We start from the raw sequence: 22,812 nt of genomic DNA, 5'->3' as shown, positions 1-22,812 counted from the left end.
CAAACTAGTTACAAGTACCACTGAAATTTTTTAGCATTTTTTTCTATGTTGACAAAGTCAAGTTAGGTGGAGCAACTCTTCCAAGATACCAGAGTGCCAGCCTATGTGGACCCTGTGGCACACTACAAGTACATCTGACTGCTTCTGTTGAAGACACACTGCAAAATTATAAACACTTGGTGATACTTCTGTAAATACTAAACAAGATGGTCATAACAGAGATAAGGGACTCACATGGCTTTGCACACAGCACACAATCTCAAACAGACCCAGCAATTGGGGTTGCTTGAGGATGTAATCAAACATTAGCTGTAATCTTGAATTTTCTATATTTCTGTTACTGTGTTAGTGCTCTTTTAGGGTGAGATTCCAGTAAAATGCTTTTAGAAAATTCTGGAAACAAAGGAGTTTAAATCAAACTAGCTCTTCTGTATGCACATTTTTGAGATGGTTCATGCATTGCCTCCTGAGAGTGAACCAGGGTTGACAATATGGGAGAAGTGCTATTTTTTGCTAAGGACGCTTGCAGAAAAAAGAAACAGTGAGCTGGGTGTAAAACACAAGTGACATAAGAGAAACAAGCTTATCACTTCTCTCTGAGTTGCTCTGTGCCTAAAAAACACCCAGTGTTCCTGGCAAAAGGAGTAAGGCAGGATTGGTGCCCTTTGTACTTCTTTATTGTGGGATTCTTTGGAGATGATTTGCTCTGCATGAGTGAGAGGACCTCCTCAGCAGCTTCCTGGTACTGTGAGGGTAAGCTGTCTGGCTATTTGTTGTCATTTTTTTTTGGTACATTTTTGTTCTGAATTTTATTCTTTTGCCAAAACCCTCCACTCTTTTTGTTTTTCCACTCTTTTTGATTCTGTTTCGTCCCTGCTGCTTTGGTATAAGCAGCAAGGCTTTCTGGTCCAGCAGAAGAACTTGGTTTTTTGAGATTACTCCTTACAGGAGTAAAAGCCTGTGGGCTTTTGCCTGAGTCTTTAAATCTGTGCTTCTGACTTAGACCCCTGTTCTATCCATATTTGGACTCTGAGACCAAGTAGGAGCTTGCCAGCAGGCACCTCTTAGCATTTCTGCAGCCACAAGATCAACTTCTTATTGCAGAAGGCAGATAAGAGGTCAAGCATAGTTTTCTATTGTGTGTCCTTCCAGAGACACGAGTGAAAAATTCTGGTTTAATGTTACAATTTTTCAGAAGAAAATGGCAAAATTCTGTATATAAAAATGGCATATAGTTTTATATACTGATAGATAGATAGATAGATAGATAGATAGATAGATAGATAGATAGATAGATAGATAGATAGATAGATAGATAGATATAAACTGATGTCTGTTGTAGCCAAGCATTATGAAAAATAATTCATGGTAGATTTGGAAAAAGAATGTAGTGGAAAATAAAATAGCTATGGCCTTTGGAACAAAGTTCTGACTTTGGGTCCTGGCTTACAACTGATGTACTGTTTCACCATGAAAAATTCTCTGAACATCCAACTCCTTTTCCTCCATCTGCAAAATTTCAATATTTGACCAGTCTGAGGTGAATATATTGATAAATGTTTGGTCTCTGAAGTACTTTAGAACTGCTAAGACACTTGACAACGAGTTGGAACTGTAGTCCTCTTACTAAGAAGACTAACAAAATAATTTTAGTTTAGAATGAAGTGTTGTTCTACTACCCAGCCCATTGCCTGAAATAGCATTCTGGGAATATGCCGCAGTCAAATCATTGTTTATTGTAAAAAAATCAAATCCATTGTTGTGTTAAGGGCTCATAGATTATTTTATTACCTGAGACAAAAGGTGTGGAATTGTGTGTCAGTTTTCCAAAAGTAATGGCATATGTTTGAAAAATATGATCCACACTGAGTCATAGTCTTGATTAACTATAGCTGCTGTAGTTTAACTTAGCAGTTTATGGCTAATAGTCTGACTCCAGCTAGGAGTGCCTATTTATATTTTAAATAGTCTATTTGTGAAAACTTCTGTAGCTGTATTGCTAAGCAGTCATGTTTACAGTTTGTCACATCTAGCAGCCTGGTTGTTGTGAAACTTCCTCCTCTTCCCTCCTGCTTCACCGTAGGATGTCTGTATGTGTGTGTATTCCTTGAAAAGCACCCAAGTGCAAACCTGCTTTTTTTCCTTAAATTAAACTGATCTTTGAGCTATCTGCAGGTGTATTTAGCTAGGAGAGTTGTTCTTCAGTGTTCTTTTTTTTTTTTGGCTGATGGTATGTTCTGGGAGAACAGATCTAAGATGAATATTGTTTGAAGCGTGAGGAATAGAATATGTGACTATGTAATACTTTCTCTTGTTAAATTGGCAAGAAGTTTTAATTTCACCCATTTGAAATTATTTTCATTCAACTGTTAGGTACCTAAGGTGCACTTGACCCAGTCAGCAGCTGAGCAAGGTTTTAGTCTGCTCAGTACCTCTTTTGATTTACAGCTAAAATTGTCCTTTGCTCCTTAGGCTGACACAGGCAGATCACTGCTGGGAATCCTCTGATGGGAAGAACTGAGGGGTTGTGAGTCAGGGCCTTTGCAGAGGGGAAGTGCCTGGGCTGATTGCAGATGATTCAGAACAGGATCAGAATTATCAGATATCACAGCCTTTTTGTTGTTTAAGGAAGTTGGATTGAAGGAGTGGTGTGAGGAAATAAAAGCAGTGATGATGGTAACCTCCTCAAATATTGTTTAAAAACTCCACAGCTATAAGGGGAGTGTATACTAACAGGATAAATAGAATTTCCTACACATTTTCAAGTTGGAGGTGTTTTATCAGACAACAATTCAGCAACAGTATGTGTTTAGAAGCCTTTAATATGCTTAGACTAGATTTTCATGTGGATAAGTACCCAGTGGGAGGCTGTCTTAGCCTAGCATAGACTAGAACTGTTTCTGGTTTGGAAAGAAGGTTCTTTCCAAGGATGCCAATGTGTGCTGTCCTCTTGAAGGGGCTGTGTGAAAACAATTACCTTTACCTAATCAGTAAAAAGTGATATCAGAAGATTATTATTGGACCAGAATATAGTGTAAAACTAGAAACTGTAAACAAGCGTTTCAGAAAATGTACAGTAGCCTCCCTACTTCTGAAAGGAAAAAAAATCCTGGTAAGAAGCTGGGGTGATTCATTATAACTAGCATAATATTTTGGGTTTTGTCATGCAGCATATGAACCATGTCTAGAGTTGCAAATGTTTTTCAGTGAAATAAGCACATTAATTCCAAAGCATGGCAAGTTGGTTTTTGGATTTGTTTTTTTCTTTTTTCTTTTTTCTTTTTTTTGATGAGTAAGATTTCAGTGTTTGAAAGATACATTTTTAATTAGAAAATCTGTCTTTAACATTCACTTGTAATGGATTGCTTCATTGCTTCAAACAGAATAATTTCTAGGACAACCTAGGTGATTGCCTTTGAACAGGCTGATGAAAGCAGTGTTCTTCAGCAGTTTTATATAGGACAGCATGCTAAATATGTTTGTAATATAAATCACGTCATGCAGGCATGTACAGATATCAGAGCAATGTATATATTATTTGCAAGAGCAATTCTGCTTTTATTTAGCAGTGAACTGATTGAGATTTAGAGGGAGCTAGGTGCTGGTACTTTAAATAACTTTTACTGCAGTTTCTAATTTCTAAGTCATTCACCTACTTGCACTAAAAGTTGTCATCTGAATACTTTCCACTCCTTGGGGGTGAAATTTCAGGGTTTAGTTTGTAAATTAGCTATTTTATATCTGGTAATTAAAACAGACCTGATCTATGTTTTGTCCTTTTGCATATGAAATTACTTTCTCAGAAGGCCAGTACCTTCAAGTGTAAACACTGATAATTCCAGCCTTGTTACATTTGTTTTTCTTTTCCCACCCCCGATCCCCAGGCATGTGCTCTCTGCATTCAGCTCTTGAGTTTATCTCAAGATGAACTTGGCATGACAGTTACTTCACACCCACTGCCAGGTTAAAAATAAATCTTAATATGATTACAGTGACAAATGCATAGTCAGTAATGAAGATAATTTTAAAAAATATTTAAAAAGAGCGTTGAAATTTATCTCTTGTTGTTTTGCAGGCTTTCAAAATTTGAAAGGTTCACATTATCTTATTTCCCTGTATTTCCTCTCTGCAGCATTTCCTCAGTTTACTTAGTTGTGGAAAGGGATATAGGGTGTGATGAAGTAAAATTTTGGATGGCTGTTTCAATGATAGAGCCTTTAATGGCATAATCTATAAACCATAATGAAGCTGATGGACTTTGGGTCAAGCTAGTTGAAAACCCAATCTGTATTTGGAAAACGCCCTGCAGACTCTTTGAATGCTGTATCTGGAAGTTAAAGAAATGCTCTTAACTACAGCTGACGTTCCTGTGTTATCTAGTGGTGCCTAAACCTGGCTGCCTGCTCTCCTTTTGTTGTTTGGTTAGGGAAAAGCCTGGGTTGTTGATTACAGTACAGACAAAGCTGCTTTGCTTTTCATCAAAAAAGTGCAAGTTGCCTTATGACATTCAAACAAAATTCTCATCTCATCCTATGGCAAAATACATACAGTACATTGTGTGTGCATACAGTTGGGGGTGGGGGAAGAATATTATCATAATATGATGATGCATTTTGCATGAAGCTCTCCAGAATGCCTCATTTGAGCTTTTGCCATTGTAATTCCATGTATCATCTCAGTGTTAAGCAGTTCCCCAGGGTCAGAAAAACCTATAAGATGCAGCTGGTAGTTAACCTATGTGTCACTAGTCTGCACAGAGGATGTAGACCAGAACATTTCCATATGAATAACGCCATCTGTTTTTTAACTCCCTTGCATTTAGTTCTCAGCCTTCCCCAGTTACAGGCAGTGCCCTGTATCTCGTTTCAGTTTCTTGTCAGAAGTGCCCAGTCACAGCCTTTGTGACCCATAGGGTCAGAAAGCAAGAAAGCGTGTCTGGAGCTCACGTTGCCAGAGCTGACGTAATGCACAGGGAGAGCAGGGGAAAGTTGAGGCTTCAGTTTGAGAGACCCTAAATAGTGCCAGATGCTGGACTGATGGGATAGCTAATAAGAGCTGCAGTGGTAGACCTAGGGAGGGGGAAAAGGGGGATAATTTCTTTTTTTCCTCAACCTGAGGAACCTACAGGTTTCCAAAGACAGGCATGGACCCCATGCACATTTAAAATATAACTTATTACTGTGCTTAGAACATTTTGTTGCTTCCTTTTTTCAAGATACCTGCAGATCATGCATGTGATACTAGATTTCACTAACCACAAACTCCAGAAGAGCTGTTTAATTCTCTTCTTGCCCAAATTTAAGTGAGACACAGTAATATGTAACACTACGTAATTTATATTTTCTTTTTTTGTCAATTAAGACAGTGTTGTTTTTTGAAGAGAAATGCTAGATTGCTGAACTTTTTGAAAGATTTGTTTGCTTGTGAATAGGAAATATACCCTGAATAATGGATACTGAGTTTCAATCTTGGCAATGCTCATTTGTGTGGGATCAAGATTTTAATTTTAAATAGTTTAATGAGGACCAATGAGCCTCAGCTGTGTCCTATTGGGAGCTGGTTATAGCATAAAAATGCTGTAAGATCCTTCAAGAGTAAGTAGGATGCTCCTCCTCCCTTGTAAATGTCTCAAAGGTACTAGTCAGTGTTGGCTTTGATCATTGCCAGCATTTGAAATCTTGTGATTCCCATGTTGTTATGGTATCTTTTCATTAGATGTTAATTTCCTTGTATATAGAAGAGCTGCTACATATAGTAGCAGCATTTTTTTGACCCTAGTTTTTGCCCTCTAAAATGGCATTCATAGATGAGTTATGAACACTAGGATGGTTTTAAAGTAAGATACTATGATTGTATTAGCTGATATAAAAGTTTTATTTTTTGACTTACATATTTGCCAGAAGGCACTCTAGGCTGACAGTAACCTTGCAGGTACAAGCCTTGTTTAGCCCACCTTAGTGTCCTCAAAAGTAATGCTAACACATTTCTTAAGGGCTTGTTGTAAAAATATGGAACAACTTCTATATTATGCGTACAGGACCAAGAAAGTAAAGTTCCAGTGTCAAACCAAAAGGATTAAGGTAGTCCCAGGGGAGTGAATGGAAGCCGCAGAAAAACAACCCAGATGGTACCTGCCTTGCCTTAGGTGACAGGGAGCAGTGCCTGGAATGTCTGTGATGAGAACTCCTTTGCACACTCAGTGTTGGTGCTTTGAAGGCTGTTCACTCATGGCAAGGGGGGGTTTCTGTGTGCTTTGTACTTGGCAGGATTTCAGGGATGCTGTGGCTCATGCCTCCAGGCAGCTTGGGAAGCCAGTGATTGAGGACAGAATCCTGAACCAGATCCTCTACTACCTACCTCAGCTCTACGAACTCAATCGGGACCTCCTGAGGGAATTGGAGGAGCGATTATCTCACTGGTGACTATCAATAAAGGGATTGCACTCCTTTGATGTTGAAATTTATCTGAGGGGCTTATGTGACTGTGATTATGGTTTGACTCTTGTTTGTGTTTCGTGTACCTTCCTAAATGTCAGAATGCACTTTGAAAGTATAGGAGATTATTTTTCATTTAGATGTGCTTTTGTTCCATTTAGATGCATCCCAAAAGGTCCAGAAGGCATGCCAATACATTTTTGTAGCAATCACAGTTTTTATTTGAAATTTGATTTTGAATTGAAATTTCTGGCCCCTTCATGATAAGTGCACTGATTTCATTAGGGAAAAAGCAGGCTGTTCTGAAGACTGGTTTGCATTTTAGAGGTAGTTTAGATCTACTTATCAGGCACCGCACTGATTGACAGCCACAATCCCTTTGAAGATCGTTCTCAGTTACCACTGGTGGGTGGAGCTGTACAAAACCCACTGACACAGGCACTGCAATGGGTAAGGACTTTGCTCACCTTGAGCTAGTGTTCAAACAGTTCAAAACCATTTTTAGAAGACTGTATATGAAGTGGTTGTCATCTAACACTAGTGTGTTGATGTGTGCCTAGTAAGGTGTTTCAGAATAGCAACTGAGATGGGTATCTATCTGCTCGAAGCTTTTTGTTCAGAGCATGAACTAGCTCATCTTACTGTGAAAGAGAGATGTTTTGCTGTAGGGTTAAGATGTATGCTATTTTTAGCTCTAATTGCATCTTTTTTGTTGTTGTTGTTTCTAGGCTTGAGCATCAAAGAATTGCTGATATATTTGTTAAAAAGGGTCCCTACCTAAAGATGTATTCAACTTACATCAAAGAATTTGATAAAAATGTTGCATTATTAGATGAACAGTGTAGGAAGAATGCAGGATTTGCATCAGTAGTCAAAGACTTCGAGGTATTGTATTCTTTTTTAAGGTATAACCTGTTTTGTGCCTTTTTAGCAGTTGTGATCCTTCACTGGGCTTTAGAAACTGTCCTTAATTTGTTTGTGTTTTGGTGATGGGGTTTTTTTCTGCAGTCTAGGCTTAAGACAGGAAGAAGACAAGAGGCCTTTTTAATTCTGCAATGTTGCCGATTCAGATTTTTTTGAATGCAAACTCAAGATAATTAGAATTTTTGAAGCATGGATCTTTTAATTCTGTGTTGTCTTTAGAGGTGTGGATTAATTAAAACTCCTGCAGTGAGCACTCCTGTCTTCTCTGCCCTTTTGCCTAATGGACACTGACAGCGATCACAAAGGAGCATCTTGCCCTTGCTATCCTGTTTCCTTTATTTCTGGGAAGCTTCACCTCTCTTCCTCCTAGGTCAAAGCACCTGTTCTGAATCTACAGAATATGAGTGCTTACTAGTGTCTTTCATGCTTGGGTAACTCTGCATGCAGTCTTCCACATGGAAATGCTTGCTCTGTAGTGTGGTGCTTAACACTGTGGCAGTGTCACTTTTCAAAGGTAAAAAGCTTATCCAGTATAATCAGTAGTTGTTTGGAGGCATGTTTTCTTTTACTGGAGCCTTTGACTGCTGTGGAATTGTTATTTATTTTGGGTGTTTCTTTCAGATGAGCCCCCGCTGTGCTAGTCTGGCCCTCAAGCACTATCTGCTCAAGCCAGTTCAGAGGATTCCCCAGTACAGGCTTCTGTTGACAGGTACAGTCAAGCTCTTTGCAGGCTTCAGAAACCAGTCTTCACATGCCCCAGAACACCTGTTTTCAGACAGTTGTATCCCTCTGTAAAGTGTGTTTGTCTGACTTCACATATGTGAGGCTTTTCTAAAACATGTCACAGTTTGTGAAGCTCTTTTTAAAATGTGGTGTGGGTTTAGAGGCTTTTCTTGCTAATATTGATTGTGGTAAGATACACAAGCTAAGTCCTAATGTTTACAGCACTGTGGTGTGTTCTGATGGTAGATTCAACAGTACATAGAAAACATTAAACCTGTCATGGTTTTGCTTGAATCTGTGATAATAGAGGCCTGTAACTTCCCCAAAGGGTTGGAATGCTCCTGTCCTGCTTTGGGTTTTGCATTTTTGGTTTTTTGGGGTGATGGGGGTTTAACAAATGAAAAAGGCTGTATGAAAAATTGGAGCAAGGAGAAGAAAGATATCTATGCAACTGTGAACTTTTGTAAGTAGCTTCTCCATTTCTTCCCCACTCAGGTATTTTGTCTGTAAAATCCATTCTCCTTTAAAGACAAAACACATGTTTTTAGTGCACAGTGGTAAGTGCTTAAGACTTGCTACCAGAGCCAGCTGAGGAGCTGATTTCTAGCTAGGAAATCTGGGCTCTGTACTCTGCTCTGGCACTGGCGTGTTTGGGTGGCCTTGAGCAAGTGATCTCCATGATGCAGTGGGGCTTTCTGTCTGTAAAGGGAGGGCACTGACAGAGGCCTCCTTTGTGAAGTATTTTGAGATGTGTTTGTTGTAAGAGGGGGATGGCTCCTGTAAGGATTTGGAAATACTTAAGGCATTGTTTTTGAGAGCCATTGCTTCTTGATGAGCAATTTAAAAATAACCTCTGTTTATGTAGTAACTGCAAAATAAAATGCTCCGTGACCTTTTTTTTTGGCTCTGTAGCAACTCATTGGCATTTCCCCAGCAGTACTTAGACTAGTGATGCTGTGGCAGATTCAGACTTAAATGTTATAGAGCAGTTTCCAAGTTATCAACACTGATTTTTTCATTTTAATAATCTCATTAAACTCAAGGTGTTGAAAAAAGGGGGAGAATTCTTATTAAATGGAATACTTTATAGGGAAAAACCTTAATGATACTTAATTGATGAAATCAACCCATAAAAGGCATTTGGGGACTTGCTTTATTTTAAAAGGATACTCACTTAGGGCATGGTATAGTTTGTTACACACTTCAAAATCAATGGAGCCTCGGGTAAGTTGAAGGGTTTTAATTGAAATGGAGTTTAGTTGAATAGAGGATCAGGATGGAGCAAATGCCATTGTCAATATACACAGCAGAGTGATGGATGGCACTGCAACAAAGCTCAGATGTTGAAGGGGAATTCCTCGTGGTGATGAGCTGTCATTGTGGCTGGGACAGAATGTTTTTGACCTGAAAAAAGTCTCATCCTGTGCTGATGGGGGTTATTGTGGGGGTCCCCAGTCTGCAGACCTTACTGTGGCTGCTCAGCTTTAAATACACCTGCAAATACTGCTGAAAGGAATGGGATTGCCATGCTGGTGGCAAATTTAGAAACATAATTTTCTCTTGTTCTGTGGGAACAATAAAAGAGATCAGGCCAAGAATTTAATTATGCTGGAGCTGGAGAGTGATGTTTTGGATCTGTTTAATTTTCAGCCTGTTCAGTCTTTTGTGCATGTATGTTGCCCTTGAGTTTTGACTCTTCCATGTCTCTGTGGATGACCCATCTGCTTAGTTACCTTCCAACAGCTCTGTGTAATAGTAGGCAATGCCTGTATAAGCTTGTGCTCTATGAACATCTGGAGGACATGCAAAACATTTGTATCTTTTGTTGCAGTGGGTGAGATGTAGCGATGGAGCAGCTGCCTAGGCTGGAGGTGGGGGGAGATCTGTGGGGAGGAGGGCAAGAGCAGCAGAATGAAAATAATCCAGGAAATGAAGCTGTCAGGCCTGAGTCAGCAGGGATTTCTTCCTATTTAGATGTTCTGTGTCAGTGGGACAGCTTTGTACTGGTAACCTGCTGCTACTCGGTCACATCACAAGATTGTTGCGGTGCTTTGAAGTGGAGTTACTTTTGTGCTAACAAAAGCAGGAGCAGGTGGACTTATAAATAAACCAAGAAGATGAACAGTTTAGCACTGTTTCTGCTTAATTATACAGCTTCTCCAGTCCAGTAAGTGGACTTCCACGTCTTCACATAGTGGCCCTGAATGCTGTACAGTAAATATTAGATGCCTTATGGGGGAGGCTAATCAGAGGCCTCTGACTTCTGAGAGAAATTAAAGAGGTGATCCTTTCTCCCAAAAACCTCTAATTTGAGTAGATTACTTGAGACTGTGCAATATGAACAGGCTCTTGATTGTCATAGGATAGGCCTCTCTCCTCTTTTTCACAGCATAAGGCTGGCAGAGAGTGTCTTATTATCTTTGACTGGGTTATAGTGAGGGGCAGCTGAGTGGGATGAAAAATTAGCCTTTTTGCACTCTGCAGCTTTGCAGGTTGGAAATAGAGTTGTCAGACTCAAGGCCAATTACATGTTGTGGAACAATTGCTTTGAGTTTAAATTAATTACATTAGACAGCCCAAGACAAAAAGTAGTTAATGACGCAGAAGATAATTTTAAGCAGAAGAAGTGATAGCCACTTCCCCCAGCAAGTGGGAAGAGAGAATTGAGGGCTGCTGTCAGGTAGAAGTAGGCATACAGAAATTTTCATCACAAAAACAGTACTAGTGTGCTTTTATGTTTATTTTTGCTGTTCTTTGGGGTATCCAGCAGAACTAAGGATTTCTGAAGGGATGATTAAGGTCATTCTAGTCTGAACAACGAAAGCTCATTTAAGAGGGGATTTTTTTTTTTTTTTTTGCAAAGACATTAGATGCCATTTCACCCTAATATCTGACTTCTGTATTTATTTCATGTAGGAATACTTTTGCAAAAATTTTACTGCAACATTTTTCATGTCTGTGAAATCAGCTTGTCTGTATAGTTTATGGCAGTACCTCCAGAAGGCTGTTGTAAGCACAGAATTTCCAGTGTGTATTCACAGAAGAGACTAAAAATATCTGTTCTGATGCTTCTCTGAAGCTGAGTTTTAGCTGTAAACTGAGGTCCACTTACCAGATAAAGAGAGTACTAAGATGAAAATTACCTATTTATCACTTTCAGGATTTTACAGTTGTTTTATTGGCTGCTGCAGTTTTGCAAGACAAAGGCTGCCTTTGGTTTTAAATACATAATTTTAAATGAATGCAGTTATGTTAAAAATCTTGATTTTACCTCTTCTATTCACTGATTATTTAAATTAAAATGCTAGAAAATACCCATCCAAAAATGGATTTGAGTGGTGGTGTTTTGGGAAACATGTTATAAAGCATGAATATGCCAAGAAATAATTAGTTCCCATCTTGGGTCTCTGGTTTTATGTTTCCACGGCAATTACTTTGGATGTTAAATTGGTGCCTTCATGTACCAGGGACAGTGTCTTAGAGTGCCAGCTGTACATTTGCAGATGAGGAAATTATACCCACCTTACCTCTTGTTCCCAGCCTGTAGAGGTGAGTGTGGAGTTTGGGAGTCTTATTTCTGTATGAGCTGTAGGGACTTAGTTTTTCTACTGGGAGATTCCCATTGGAGTCTTTTGTGCTGGCTCCAATGAACGTTAAGTTGCAATTGGAAACTTTTAATTTGTTGGCTTAATGGTGGAGTCCAAAGAGTGCTCTGGCACAACTCCAACTTGAGAGACCACCCATCCACAGGAAGGGCAGGAGAGGGCACCTGGTGTTGTATCTGTGACAGGTTAAACCAAATTAAACCTGGTGTGAACTCTTCCCAGTTCCTTTCAAAATACCTCCTGTTAATTTTTTTTCCCTCATATGAGCCTCTTACCAGAACAGCCCAAGGTGAAGCAAGATTAACTTTTTACAAAATGGAATATGTGGCCACCTAAATACTGCATTGGAGTGGGTGGTAGCTACTACAGCACAAGATTTTGAGAGACATGAAGGATGCAATATTGATGGAGTACAGCAGACAAAGTTTTGGTCCAGGTCAGACTTGTCTCAAAAGATCATATGTTAACCAAATCCCGCTAATGATCAAGCAGAACTCTGAGGAGAGCAGAAAGCTGAGTGTTCCCATGGCCCAGGCAATTGTGCTTCCCAGAGCTCCCTCCCTGCCTCCCAGCCGGTTCCTCTTCCTGCACCCCAACCTGCTCTTCATGCTTCTCCCTTGGATCCTCCCTTAGGTGTCTGCCAAACAATAAAATGTCAGTGCCAAATGTTTCTCTTCCTGTAGTTCTGTTTTCTTCAAAGCTTTCATTAACTGTGACAAGTTCTCTCACTTTTCATAGCAATTCTACTGCAGAAACATGTTTCATAATTCCCTTTTAATTTTGTGCATAAGGAAAAGATTACAATACACTGAATGGTCTCTGAGGGGCATGCATGAAGCAAGACATCTTATGAAGGCAGGAACAATTGGCTCCTGATCCTTTTTGAATGAAAGAATGAATTTGGGTAGGGCAGGCATATGGGAGTTGAATTATTTCACTCCTACATGAAGCTTGTACAACTGAGAAGCTAAAATTGAATGCTTACTACATTACATGTAATTAGTTTTCATTAGATCTGCCAGAATATTAATACTTCATTTAAAAGGTAATTATAAATCAGTATTTGTTCATTTTATCAATCTAATGTATATCTCTTGGAATGTTTCTGGTTTGGTTTCTTTTCATTTTAAGAAGTTCAAAGATTACAGAGTACATGATTGATGTTTTACTGAGGATATATATTAATCTTTGACAGATTATTGCACTTTGATGAACTAGACACTCAGCCAGGGAATGGAAACTCGAGGGGGATGTCTTCATGTATAGTCATACATTTGGAGTTAATTTTAGTGAAGTAAAATAAATTTTAAAGCTACGAAGACTTTAATGGATCGAGGGTGCCATCTCGTGGTTGAACTGCAAGTGTCATTGAAAACTGAAAATGCCTATTTTAACATTGAGGGAAGTATATTGTGTTTATTACTGAAAAATATTAATCTTCCTGAGATTTTCTGTAGTGGACTACTTTTTTAATAGCTCCTGGAAACTAGTTTTGGTGTTCAGACAAAAAGTTATAGTCTTCAAAAGTTTTTTACATCAGCTTAAATGTAAATGATTGCAAGTATGTACTAATTTTTCACTTGCTTGTTTTCTTCTGGAATGATGTATACAATATATCACTTTTCACTGGAGAAGACCACTGTTTCAGTAACCTATCTCTTTGCTGATATACTTTCATTATGGAGATGCTAGTTTTCACTTTGTTATTACCTTGACAGATTTAAAAGATAAAGTAGATTTTTGTCAATTAAGTAGTAGATCTGAAGAGCAGATTTCCAGGAAAAAGATGGGGCTTACTACTTTCTGGTGTTGTTTATTTATTTAACAAAACTATCTCTATATTATTTTTTCTTTATACAGATTATTTAAAGAATCTTTTAGAAGAATCTGCAGACTATAGGGATACTCAAGGTAAATGTCTCTTTAAAGAAATAACAGCATATATACCAATGTTTCAAGATTTTAAATGCAAAATGCAATATTAAGTCAGTAATAGAAATGTTTTCTATTTAGTTCTAAGTTTCTCACCAGAGATACTAAAAGATTGCAAGCTTTTGTTTCAAAAAAGTTTGGAGCTGGCAGTCATATCAGCTCACGCTTGAATTGAAACCAAGAGATAAGAGTGAAGTTCCACAGGCAGTTTAAACAGATATTTTAGGCACTGCCATTGAAAGAGACAGTCCCTTGCATCTGTAGACCTTTAAGCAGCATAAGCAGCATAATAAGCAGCATGCTCTCTCCTGCTATGAGCCTTTGTGGCCTCCTCCTCTCTCTTTGTGCCAGGAAAAGCATCTATGTGGCAGAAGTGAGCAAGATTAAGGAGCTGCCATGGGTAATATTTAACCTGAGGAGTTCTCCAGTTTGAGTTGTCAGAAGCTGCACAAACACACGTTACTCATGCAGGTTTTTGCCTGCATGTGAGAAGAAAGGAGATCAGAGGAAATGAGAAGTCATTGGTGATGAAGAGAACAGGACCACACATTTCATAGTGGTGCAAGATGAAGGTGGTTTAATTCAAGCATATCAATGCACTGCACATTCAGGCTGTTTCCTTCTTCAGTGTGCCTCAGCAGTACAAAAATGCTCCCAGTCAATGTTTCCATTTCATTTGCATGAGATCCTGTCACATTTGTGCAAGTCCATTGCCTTTAGAAGAGTTGTGCAGATGTAGTTGATTGAACTGCAATAAATGAATACCTTTAATGCACTGAGCCAAGTTTGCTTTGTCTGCTGGTACAATACCATGAAGTATATGAGTGAATATATTTCTTAAGACATTTAGACATATATGAGTATGTTGAAGATACAAGTCAAAGATGTTTTAACTTATGGCTCTTCAAGAGATAGAAAAGTTCATCCTGCACTTCTTATAGCTGTCAACAAAATACTTGCACTGCATGTTAAACAGCTGACCACTTGAAAAGAGAGCAACCGAAATATATATTTCACTTTTTTGTGGTTTCCCCAGCTTCTCTGGTTTTTGTAGTTATATCTTTCATAGTGTTTTTCTCTTCCTTCTTATATCAAAGATAGAAGCTGAAGCTAAGTTAGAACAATGCCTGAGTGTTAATTTGATATTTGACGTATTTGGTAGTCCATCTTAGAATTTGGGTAAGTAAAGAAAATCTAATCTTTGGTCACCAAGATCTTTCTTGTAATAATTAAGCTTGTCTTACTTCTAACTTTGCTTAGTTGTTTAATTCCAATGCAGAGCCTGGGAGTAGGAATGGAGAGGGAGACTGGGTTTGGTTGTGATTAGTATTCTTGGAAAAAAACCCAAATAACACAATTCTTCTTGCTGACCTTAATTTGAATACATTACTTCAGCTAAGTGGTATAAGTGGAATGCTCTTCCCTGCCAAAAAGCACTTTGTTTATGGACGTTGACCCTATAGATTATTTTATGTTGTTGTTTAGATTCATTTAGTCTTGGCTGTATAAATAGTCCTGAGATCCTGGAACTTTCCCTTCACTAGCCAGCAAATTTTATAATTTTCTCTAAAATTCTTCAATCTTTCTTGAAGTCAATAGATAAAATTTGAAGGTTCTAATATATATATAGTAACAGAGAGATGAAGGAAAGTATAACAGAAAGAATCAGGTGCTCATTCCTGTCTTTGTGAATTTAGCTACATTTCCCTTCCTCTTCTTTCATGTGGGTGGGAGCTGGGGAGGGTTTTGCCTGAAGCAGCTCCAGCATTACCTAGAAAGAGACCACCAGCTACATTTCAGCAGGCTTGCTTGGTTCCATGACATCTATATCTCAACCTAAATTTTGATCAAATCCTTGATATTTGCTTTGTATCTTCCCTGTTTGACTCTGTGCTTGCATCGCCTTGGTTTGTGACAATCTTTTACAAAAATTCTCCTTCAACTGGCTTAGGAGGAGCTTTTTGTTCATGTCTGTTTAGTTTCTTATATGGTTTCATGAGGTTCTGAACCTTTCAGTTCAGAAAGCTGTGTCTTTTAACATACTTACTTTCCAAATATGAGTCAACAATAAGGGAAGTATACGCATTCTACAGTACTAATACTCTAATGATTAGATAGGAAAAAACCCAAGGCCTTGGTTTTACCTGGTTTGGTAGGCTTCTCTGTGGACTTTTAACCAAATTTATTCCTTTCTTTGAAGTGCTTGACTGTAATTCAGTTACTCAGAAGGTGCTAAATGCTTTAGAGACTACATTTCAGCACAACAGTTGTTCCAGCTTTCGGTTTTGTCATTTTTCTAACTTAAGTAAATTGCAGGTTTTTGAATAAGATCCTTGTATGGGATGGATTCTTGGACTTAGACTGAACACTCACTGTATTCACATAATTATTTTATAGAACTGCTTTTTGCACTTACACCTTAGGGTCTTTCACAGTTCAGTTGCTGGTTATTAAATATCAGTACTTAATGTAATTGCTCATATTTGGTAACATTTTCCAGAGATTTATTTTTCTTTTGGTATTACAAGTTCAAAATTTAGAAATTTGAACTTTACCATTATTTTGAGGGGCAGAAAAATTAAAGGCAGAAGATAGAAATGACAAAGATTTATATAATTTTTCTAGGTAGTCATCCATGAATGGCAGTGATGGCATTTGGGTAAAATGGCAAAAACTTAGTCTCTATAAAGTCTCTGTTAAAATGTTGTTGACTTTTCTGCTGTAAGTATAGTAATTAATTTGTTGTGTGAGAAACTGGAATTTAGCTTTGCCTATGGACTGTAGTTCTAAGAAATAATTGACACTGTTGGTTGAAGCAATGACTTGCTAGGGCATACTTATTAAACCATGATCCAAAGACTCTGGGATTTTTAGGAAGTGCTCCTGAATGCAGTGTCTGTACAAAAAGATCCTTCAGTCTTGGAATGATGTGGAAATGTAGTATGGTATCTGTGCATTACATGATACCAATGCTAACTGGTCTGTATAACCAAAACAACATTCCTTCATCTTTCAGATGCTTTAGCTGTTGTTATAGAAGTTGCAAACCATGCCAATGACATTATGAAGCAGGGAGTAAGTATTTTGCCATATGAAGCTGATTGATTAAAGCTTTTTCTCTTTCTCTCTCTGTATCTCTCTCTTTCTCTCTTTTTTTTTTGTTCCTTAAAAAAAATCATGAGTGCAAGGGCAAGTACTTACCTTCTGCTTTTTCCCCACATAGGATAACTTTCAGAAGCTCATGCAGATCCAATACAGTTTAAATGGACACCATGAGATCGTCCAGCCAGGAAGGGTGAGTGCCCCATGGCATTCAGCAGATTGCAGGGAAAGTGAAGATGATATTCAAGCAAAGACTGATGCTGGAATATACAAAGAAGAAAATTGGTCCCTTGCTTCATTATTAGGTTCTAGCAGTCAAATGAATACTGATGCTCCTTACGTGTAGGGGTTTTTAAGATGTTTATCTGACAGAAACTTAGAATTTTTAGATTATGATTCCTTGCCAGATCTTGCAGGCAGGTTTTTGTCCTCAAGCTTAACCCTCTATTTCTCATGGTTTCACGTGCAGCATGGCAAACTAATGCAGTCATCCACACTCACTTTTAGAGAAACATAAGGATAAACTGCTTTTCTCAGAAAGGGAACCCTGAATCCCAAAACTTGTGCAGCACTTCTAGTGTAGTAATAATAATAATCATGATAATAGTTATAAAAATGTTAGTTCATTTGCATGGCTTGTGCCCTAAAAGGCTAAGTTTTGCATTTCTTGTTTTAATTTACTAGGTCTTTTTGAAAGAGGGAACACTGATGAAGCTATCACGAAAGGTCATGCAGCCAAGAATGTTTTTTCTGGTAAGATGCTATGTATGTTGCTATGTGCCTTATCCTAGTGTAATTTTTAGTGGTTAAAATATTACACTGCAAGCATAACAAATAACTGCAGGTAGTAGAAAAAATTACTAATTGTTGCTGTTCTATTCAGTCAGTTCTAATGTAGAGATATTGTCTGTGGCATATGCACAATTTTAATGGAAAATAAGTTCTCACTAAAGTGTACTATTTTGAACAATGCTCATTTAAAATCTGACAGCTTTCATGAGAAGACATTATCTGTGGTACTGTGGAAGGTAGTACAGTTACCCCCTCCGTCTGAGCTGTACCAGATCTTAAAACCTACAACTCTTGTCACTGCTACTGCACCCTTCCCTCCCTCCTTTCCTTCCTCCTGTCTCCCTCCTCCTCTCTCCTTGCCCTTGCAGGAGCCCACGTGCATCCTGAGCAGAGCACTGGGTGGAAGTTAAGTACTGGCTTCTTTTCCTGTCTCTGCTACTGCTTTGTTTTGAAACTGCTGTGCATCTCTGAAGTTTCTGTTTCCACTTGAACCCTTTGTTTATCTCTTCTATTTAGACAGAAAAGCAGCTGTTATCCTGTAATTTATGCCATTACTGGTCCACAGTCCTGGTTTAATCCTGTCTTGTAGTTACCCTGATATGAAGAAATGCCTAGGGATAGGCAGTCCTGGAGTGTGTATTATACCAGTTACCGAAATACTCTCAAAAATGTGGTGCTGTCTCAAGCTTCACAGACTAGATATTGCTAATTTCTGTGTCTCTTGGGTTTTCTCTGTTTTGTTTTATGGGGCAAGGGCTTTGTTTTTTTCATAGATATAAATGGTACAGGCTAGCATTCATACCATTAGATGCAGGGATTTTTCCATTTATCATGTTGTGAAGATTTAGTAATCATTTTAAACATTTGGCTATTTTGCAAAGAGCCACATAGCAAAAACTTAAGAGGCACTTCAAGTTTTGGTATTTGTTTATGTGTAGTAAATGAAGTTTGGATTCATGTGTTGAACAGCACATAAAATAAAAAAATCTTAGTTATTGTTCAGTAAGTGCACTCAACAAATCCAAGTCTGGTAGAACAGGAAATAAACAGTGGATGCACTTTAAACTGGTAAAATTCACAAGGTACAGTTAAGTTTGTCCTTACAAATTGCTAATCCATTCTGCTATCTCCTAGTTTCTGTATTGCTTTGATTTGTTTGAATGGTTAATTCTAATATCCTTTTAAAGTAGTTTGCTATACTATGTACCTGTGTGCGCCAGAAACATGGTTGTCCCTTCTGACAGCCTGTTCTTTGACATCCGTGCACTGTTTAGTCATGTGCCAAATGTATATTTACACAAGGAGGATATAAATAGATACCTATTGTTATCTAAATTCATACATGAAAATGCTTCTTGGTTTCTAAGTGGAATAATAGGAAGTAGGAGATACTCTTCTGGACAGTTATCTCAGTGCTGTAGGAGTTCTGTACTTCCAGTAAAATCCATCTGAAATTATCTGTCTTTTAACCAACTTTAGTCATTAAAAGCATTCTGTATTACAGTTCAATGATGCCCTGTTGTATACTACTCCAGTTCAGTCAGGGATGTATAAACTCAACAACATGCTGTCGTTGGCTGGAATGAAGGTGAGTCACTTGTTAAAGTGAGCCTTTCTTCAAATCTACCTAAACTCAGGCCTTCAAATTTTGAAAACACACCTGTTTTTACTTTTTGCAAGAGATATTAAATATGCTTATGTTGTTCCAGAGCAATTGTACAGGCTTGACATTTTTTGCATAATGTGGCTTGTGGAATTGCTATCTAGGTCTCCCTAAATATTCTGTTGCTACAGGATCATCTTGGCTGCATTTCACCCAGTGTTGTCCTACTCTGGAATTGTCTGCCTACTAATTTTTTGCATTGTATTTTGTTTAGACTGCCTCACTTTTAACTGCTTTTTATTGCTGACACCTAGAGATTAGGCATCTTTGCCCGATAAGATCCTGATGGATCAGTTTTCTCTGGTTTATAGCTTTGCTAACTGTGAGGGAAGATACAACTTTTCTTCCTGAGCCCTTGTGAAAAGCATCAAAGTTAAGCCTTGAGCCCCCTGGGTAATGATAAGGGACATGCATGCAATATAATGACTCAGTCGCTGACATGACACTTAATGGGAACAACAAATCATTGCCTTGGGAGTCATTGTCTCCAGTCCTGTCAGAAAAAATCAAGTTGTTGTACAGATCTGGCACTCAGGTCCAAAGTTTTGCAAGCAGAGCTACAAAATCTCTTTAGCCAGCAGACGTCTTGCAGTGGCTCAGACCCACTCTTGATTTTTAATCCCCCTTAAGTTTGAAATTTGGTAGCTCAGAAGGATCAACAGGGTAGTGCAGCCCTTGCCCACTCTGGGGTACACCAGTGGGCTACATCTCATCCTGCTGCAGCAGCAGTACTTTTTTTTGTCCAGTTGCAGGAGGTGCTCAAGGCAAAATGACTGGGCCTGTGTGGAAGGTGTCTGACAGCTCTTGAGCTTCATTCCCCTGTACATCTCCAGTGCTTGTATGAGGACCAGTGAAATAAAAGGATGGGCTGTGTGTAATCTTAGTGTAGCTGGGCCCTCTCGACTGGTATATGATTTCCTATTTCTGAGTATTTTCTCTCCAGTGTTCCCCTTCTGCAATAAAAATGTAAGAGATTTTCCAGGAATTAAGATTAAAGCAATGACAAAAGTACCATTTCAGTTTGAATGTGAAGTTTTCTCTCTCGGCTGAAGGTTAAGAAGCCAACGCAGGAAGCATATCAGAATGAACTGAACATTGAAAGCGTAGAGAGATCCTTCATTCTTTCAGCAAGGTAAATCTTTCAAATAAACAGTGATTTTAAAACTGTGTGTTTTCAAACAGGCCACACAAGCTTTTTAGAGCTTGTTTTGCACTTAATGTCATGAAAAGTTACTCTTGGCTACAGTGATTACAGAATAGAGGAAATCAGTAAATCAGAGTGAATAAAACCATTGTTTGGTTCCTCTTTTTCACCTTAGCTACACCTTCAGAAACTTCCAAGTAAATTGAAATACTATCCTTGCACTGCCTTTCCTTGAGAGGATTTCAATTTACTTCATTTTAGGCTTTGCTTTTCAGTATTTTTTTTCTTCTAAAATTACTGATATGCTCTATGTTACCAAATTCTCTAAGTAACAGCAAAATGATATATGGTCACTGAGCCAGCTCTGGTCACCTTCATTGAGATGCCTTTAGCAAAGGCCTGTTTTTGTGCATTGTTGTTTTTATGGTGCTTGAGTTGAAGTTTTATGTGTTCTGACATTTGTGACGGTGCTGATACCAATGAAGAAAGACATGTTTTCTCTTTTATTTAGCAAAGCTGAGCAAGAGCAGACTGCTGCTTTTTGTGTGACCTTGTAAATACTGACATGAGGATGCACAGAGATAGCAGTATCTGTAGCTGAGGGGTAGACCAAGGTTAACATTGTCAAAGAAGCCAAAGGAAAGTAGCTCAATTTTCAGAGCAGTAGTTATTTATAAAAGCACACTTGAAATGGGTAATTCTGTATTTCTTCAACAAATTTAAACATTTCTTATAGGTCTTCTGCACACTGGAGATAAAAAATGCACTTCACAGTTTAGGGTATGGTTCTGCTGCAGTGGAATGTGAACAGCTCTGTGCTGCTTAGGTGCCTCGGTGACCAGAGGTCACACAGACACATGAAGGCATTCAGGGGATGGCTGCAGGCAGTGAGGATTTATCTCGACTTGAAACAGTGTTTCACTTTTAATTCAGTTGTTCTAAAAAAATATAAAAGAATAATTGGAACTTCTGAAAATGTTATCATTTTAACATACAAGCTACCTATTTTCCACAAAACAGGATAGACTAGTCTTTTTGATGAACTGATTAAGTGGTAGATTAAAAGCAACTCCTGGGAAAGATGTGCTGGCCCATAGGGGAAAACCCCTATAGATAACATGCTCATCAAATTTGGCAGAGTTTGTGACAAACTTTTGTCTTAGCCTTGAAATTGCTGGAATTAACCTCATATTGCCAACTGAGGCTGCTACAATTTGTTTTTTTTGTTTTAGTGTTGTTGATGTTGCATCTTTGGGAGCATTCAGCTCTGTTATTTTTATACTTGCTGGGAGCCATGCCTGTGCAGGAGCCCTAAGTTAGACAGCAGGGTCAGAGAGAGGTTGCATTTGCATGGCATGAAGGAGGTGCTGGAGGCTCCAAATGTAAATGACAGTTTTCAGATTATTTTCTGTCTGTCACAAGAACTGGCCTGCTGTGGTGTAGGAGGAAAGCAATTGAAAAATACTACCAGCAGCAGGTGCTTGCATATATTTTTCCTAATCAACTATGTTTTTCCTATTGATAAATATTCTAAATGTGAAGAGAATTCACATCTTGTCAGCCCAGGCTACATCTTCCTTTGCATGATGCCTCATTCTAACAGCTTGTCAGGTCCTATATGGTAAAAAAAAAAAAAAAAACCACCTTATTTTCAAAACTGTTCAAATTAGTCTTAAAGACACTGGAGACAAATTTCATTTCCATGGGTTTTTTTCAAATAATAAGCATTATGTGGAGTGTACATTAAAGGAGGGATTCTGATATGATCCTGGGAGCAGAGACAAGGAAGTGAAAAATAAGCTGGTTAAAAATTGCTAGTAATAAAAAGAGGCCAGTTAATAATAGAAATATAGATTAATGCCTAGACAAGAGTCTGTTACTTCAGGTTTAGTTTTACTGGCTGCATTAGTATTGCACTTTATCTAGTCATGGTTGAGGTTTCAGTTTTCCTGGGATATCTGTAGGAATGTGAATTGTTTTTCATAGTACAATGCAGCATTGTACTAGAAATCTCTTCATCAGAAAAGCAAGTTAATGCCTCTGCATGATACAGCACTGTACAGAAGTAAAGCTTTGGCAACAGCTGCCATGGCAGCCTGACGTGGTCTGGCCCCTCAATAAAGCTGATGAAGAGCTACCCCAGGCAGATAGGGCTGCATCTCCTCCTGTCCTACCTAAGGATGGTCAGGCAAGACAGGCTCAGCTGGGAGAGGTGCCCTAAGGCTCTGGAAGCAAGAGGGACACACTTCCCCAGTGCCCTCCTGGGGCCACTGAGCTGTTTAGTTCCAGTGAGCAGCTGGGTGTGTGCCCTCAGCACATGCATTTGCCAGTGCTAGCCATTGCTGGCGTTTTCTGTAATCCATTTGAGGCTTTCCACTGTGATGTTAAATCTTAAATAAATAAAAACAATGATGTTTAAAAAAGCCAAGAAACTCCTGCGATTTTAATAGACAAAATCACTTTTGTAAGAATGCAACAAATAGCGGACCTGCA

The 22,812-nt window shown here is 38.5% G+C and overlaps 1 protein-coding gene across 1 annotated transcript in view; it reads left to right on the top strand.

Annotated features, from left to right (window-relative positions):
• Window positions 1-22,812, top strand: part of FGD6 (FYVE, RhoGEF and PH domain containing 6) — a 62,617-nt gene that overhangs the window by 26,541 nt on the left and 13,264 nt on the right. The window contains exons 6-14 of the mRNA XM_031057536.1: window positions 6,267-6,418; window positions 7,163-7,319; window positions 7,980-8,067; window positions 13,547-13,597; window positions 16,635-16,693; window positions 16,842-16,913; window positions 17,405-17,473; window positions 19,017-19,100; window positions 20,228-20,307. Of these exons, the coding sequence (XP_030913396.1) occupies window positions 6,267-6,418; window positions 7,163-7,319; window positions 7,980-8,067; window positions 13,547-13,597; window positions 16,635-16,693; window positions 16,842-16,913; window positions 17,405-17,473; window positions 19,017-19,100; window positions 20,228-20,307 (812 nt within the window). The remainder of the gene's footprint in view (window positions 1-6,266; window positions 6,419-7,162; window positions 7,320-7,979; window positions 8,068-13,546; window positions 13,598-16,634; window positions 16,694-16,841; window positions 16,914-17,404; window positions 17,474-19,016; window positions 19,101-20,227; window positions 20,308-22,812) is intronic.

The sequence above is a fragment of the Geospiza fortis genome, unplaced genomic scaffold, assembly GCF_000277835.1.
Source record: "Geospiza fortis unplaced genomic scaffold, GeoFor_1.0 scaffold186, whole genome shotgun sequence".
In the NCBI taxonomy this organism is placed as follows: domain Eukaryota; kingdom Metazoa; phylum Chordata; class Aves; order Passeriformes; family Thraupidae; genus Geospiza; species Geospiza fortis.
Note: the sequence above shows the minus strand (reverse complement) of the source record. Positions and strands in the feature narration are given on the sequence as shown.